The 3,936-nt window shown below is 66.0% G+C and overlaps 1 protein-coding gene across 1 annotated transcript; it reads right to left on the minus strand.

The window, feature by feature from the left end:
- Positions 1-2,116: 2,116 nt before the first annotated feature.
- On the minus strand, positions 2,117-2,960 carry EMIHUDRAFT_121633 (hypothetical protein; the record flags this gene model as incomplete). The annotated part of the gene is made up of 3 exons (XM_005756815.1): positions 2,117-2,223; positions 2,340-2,623; positions 2,692-2,960. 3 exons carry the CDS (start codon positions 2,958-2,960, stop codon positions 2,117-2,119), a joined length of 660 nt encoding a protein of 219 aa, XP_005756872.1.
- Positions 2,961-3,936: the final 976 nt, after the last annotated feature.

Genomic DNA, 3,936 nt, shown 5'->3' on the forward strand with positions numbered 1-3,936 from the left:
CATGTTGTAGGTAGGTAGGTAGAAAGGTGAAGAACAGCCAGGCTCGGACTGGACACCAACGCGGTATGGGTGGACGCGAGACAGATGATGACGACACGCACGACCCCGACCACCGCACAGACACAAACAAGCTCACAAGACACACAGCCAGCTGGCTGCCACACACCCGGAGTTGGCGTACACATAACTCAGGGCCACATTCTTCCTGTCACCCCCCCCCAGCACTCCAAGGTGCCAAGAGAAACAAACAAGGGCACAACATCACAACAGACGACAGGAGTAACATGCGCTCTGGGGGGAGGCGAGGGCCCTATAGGGGGTACCCATGCGGGGGGGAGATGGGGTCCCCCAGCCCGCCGCAGGCGCCGATTTTTTTGCATTTTTTTCGCGCGATTTTTTACTTGTTATCATGGGAATTCGGCGTACTTGCGGCCATGCTATCACGCCTTGCGACATCCTTTCGGCGCTGCTGACCGTGCCATGCTGCTCAACTGACCGCCTGCATAGCTCGCGGCCTTAGTCTTCGGCATTCAGTGACGACCTGATCGTACGGCCAGTAGGAAGGTGTCCTCGGCGGCGGCGAGCTCCGCGCATGCATGCGGAGCAAGTCCGTGAAGTCCTCGAGCCTCGTGTGTGGGTCCGCGGAAGTAGACTGAAAGATGACGGGGAGCGAGGCGCCCTTGAGCAAGCGAGGGATCTGGAGCGCGAGCATCGTCGGGTTGGCGGCCGCCGCCCCCACGCTTTGCACAATGGCTCCTTGGAGAAGGCCGGCCGTGAGTCGCGCGGGGGCTGCCAGGGGCAGGCGGGCCGCCCTTGTAGCTATCGGTCCCAAATGAAAAGAGAGCAGCGAGTACAGCAGCAGAGGCAACTCCCCACCCGCCTCGAGCGCGCGAAGCGGGAGTTGTGTGAGGAAGGCCAGGTCCTGTGGTCCTGGTACGGCCGGCACCGCGGCCGCGGCTGGGGCCCCTCGGCCGCGGCCCCGGCCTCTCCCCGCGACCGGTGCTGGGACGGCGGGCGTGTCAAAGTCTTCACCGAGAAAGATGTCCGAGTGCGAGACCCTCCAAACCCCTGGGTTGGCCATCGTCAGATCGGCGAGCCGCTGGTGTAGCACGCCGATCTTCTCCATGGATAGGTGGCGAAGAGGTTCGCCGCGTCCAGAGCGGTCAGAAGCCGCGACCAGAATGCCCCATTGAAAAGCACATTGAGAACGTGGTTCCCATCGAGGATGATGCCTGTCTGCTGGTCCACGCTGAACGAGAACCGCGGCATGAAGGCGCCCTTGGCGTCGCTCTGCCCCAGGGTGTAGCTGGTCACTGCTCCTGCATTGTCGTACACCGTGGTCCAACTCAGGCAAGGCGTATGGTCCTTTACGTGCTGAGCCCCTGGAACGAGAACGAGCATTGCATCACTGGTGATCTGAACCTCGTCAACGACGACGACGATGGGCGCTTGCGCAGCTGGTGGGGCCTGCTGCTGCGCCATCGCTTCACTGTGTTCTCTCCTCTCCTCCCACCTCACAGAAAACTGCGGCCGCCAGCGACTGAGCCAGTCTCGCTGGCGGACGGGGAGAGGAACACGAAGGGACGTACGGACGTCCATCCACTGGGATGAGAATACTGGAGATCTGAGAGGTCGAATCTGCCGATTCCACAGCCGCCCACAGGAGCGCCGCCTCAACAGGGGGTTTGGGCTCTATCGAGCCATGCTAGCTCCAGCGGCAGCCCCACCCGGCCGCCCGAGGGTGTTCCCGCAGGCAGAGATGAGAGAAGCCCAATCCTGGGGGAAGTAACCATCTGGTCTTGGTGTACGTCTCGATATATATATATCAGCCGCTCCTCCCTGATCATCACATCGCGATTTGTGGCATGTTTCGCAGAGCGAGTTTTGCGGGGTCTTTAGACTGGGCTGCCTTTTTCAGAGGTCACGCGCTGCGGAGACCTGCGGTGTGGCTGCAGTGGCTGCCCTCGCTCCGCTGAGCCCTGCGTTTACTACCCCCCGCGCTTTCCGGGCGCCGCCCATCCCCCCCCCCCCCCCCCCACGCACGGGCCTCACGCACAGCTAGCGCACAACGCCGGCAGCCAACGCCGGAGGAGTGCCTGCCGCCCGACGGCCGAACTTACTTGTCCTCCTTTGGTAGTTCGGGGTCGACTCCGGGGCTCTTGCCCGCGAGGGCGCGGAGGTAGATGACGCCGATCGAGGTGCCGCCCCAGAGCAGGCCGGTGCCTGCGCGGGCCGGGGGCGGCGGGGGAATGAGCCGCGGAGCGGAGCAGCAGCGCGGGCGGAGGTGCGGTGGGCGGTGTGGCGGTGCGGTGGCGGCGGCGGTGGGTGGCGGCGCGCACAGACGCCGGCGTCGACAACCGAGCGCCACGGGTAGGGGAGGCGCTTGACGAGGCCGATGATGCAGGCGACGCCGAGCGAGATGGACCACGACACCGTCTTTCGCTTCTTCGACGCGTGGAAGAGCCCCATCGAGTAGAAGGGCGCGAGCGCCGAGTGCAGCAGCGGCGGCGGCGGCGAGCGCGTGCTGAGGGTCATGGCACGCTGCACGACCAGGGGCGAGAACTTGCACTGGAACGCCTTGTACCCCTCAGTGTACGCGAAGAAGGCCATCGTGCCGCCGTACCTGCACGCGCCAGCGGTGCTCAGTCAGGCGCGGCGGCGACGGCGGAGGCGGAGGCGGGCGGGCCGCACAGTCCCCACTGCAGCATGGTGATGTCGCGCTGCAGGATCGGCTGCATCGCAATCGGCGCGAGCCGCCCTATCGCCTGCGCCAGGATGCCCAGAAACCCACACACTCCCCACGCCGTGCGGAGGCCGCGCGCCGCGTCGGCAGTCGGCACGGGCGACGCGCTAGCGCTCGCGGCGATGAGATCGGCGCGAGCCGCACGGCCGATGGCGGGGCGCGCGCTCGCGCCACGCGGCAGCGCGGCGGCACCAGAGGCTGATGACGCTGCTGCCATGAACAAGAGTAGGTGGTGGAACGCTGATAACATCAACGAGATGAGCCCGATAGAGTGCAGAGAGTGGATCGCCGTGAAAAAGAGAAATAAGTTGTTTTGAAGGGTTGCCCGGCCGGCGGCCGGGTTGCTGCGCAAATCTCGCGCTGCGCTAGGCCCAGAGCGAGTTCGCGCTGCGCTAGGCTCAGACGGCGTGCGTGCGCGGGCCGCCGGGGTGAGGACCACCCCACCTAGCACCTTCCCACCACGCCCACCTCCTTCGGGCTCGGCAGCTTGTCGGGCTCTACCTCAGCCCTCAGCCGAAGCTGGGGCCGGTCCCGTAGGCCGTCCGTAGACGGTAGAGCCTAGAGAGCCCCCGCGTCCCGATGAGCGATGAATTCGCGGGGGGTCGGCGCCGTCGGCGGTCCCGGGGGGGCGGGGGCGGCTCGCGGGGGGTGGCGTGCGGGAGCGCAGCATTCCCAGCCCTTGAGGGCGGGTTTTGATTAGTAGAACAGTCCCTTGTGTCGCTGGTGCGCTTGGTCCTTCTTTGAAGCTATTTATACACCCTCACGCTGGAAGTGGCGAATCGATGCGAGCGCGCCGCGTGCTCCACGCGCGGCGCGCTCGTATCGACTTGGAGTCCAACGCGCGCAGCGGGCGGGTAGCACCTCGGGAGCTCGCTCTACCCGGGATGCGGAGAACTGCCCACAGGAGCGAGAATGTTCGCCGGCGAGAATCTATCTGCCGCGTCTGGCGTCTGGCGCAAAAGGTCGCGCAGTCGTCCGCACCTGCGGAGGCCGCCGCAACTGGCTAAGGTGTGGGTGTGGGTGGGTGGGTGTGGGCGGTGAGGGCGGCGGCTAGAGGGCGAGGGGCGAGGGGGGGGGGGGGGTACGTGCCAAGCCTCTCGGGGCCGGCGTGGAACAAGGGCGCCCACGACGTGCGCAAGAGCGGCGCGAGAAGGGCGACGAGTGGACGAGCGGAATACGGCCGGGGTGTGTCG

Source organism: Emiliania huxleyi, assembly GCF_000372725.1.
Source record: "Emiliania huxleyi CCMP1516 unplaced genomic scaffold EMIHUscaffold_949, whole genome shotgun sequence".
In the NCBI taxonomy this organism is placed as follows: Eukaryota; Haptophyta; order Isochrysidales; family Noelaerhabdaceae; genus Emiliania; species Emiliania huxleyi.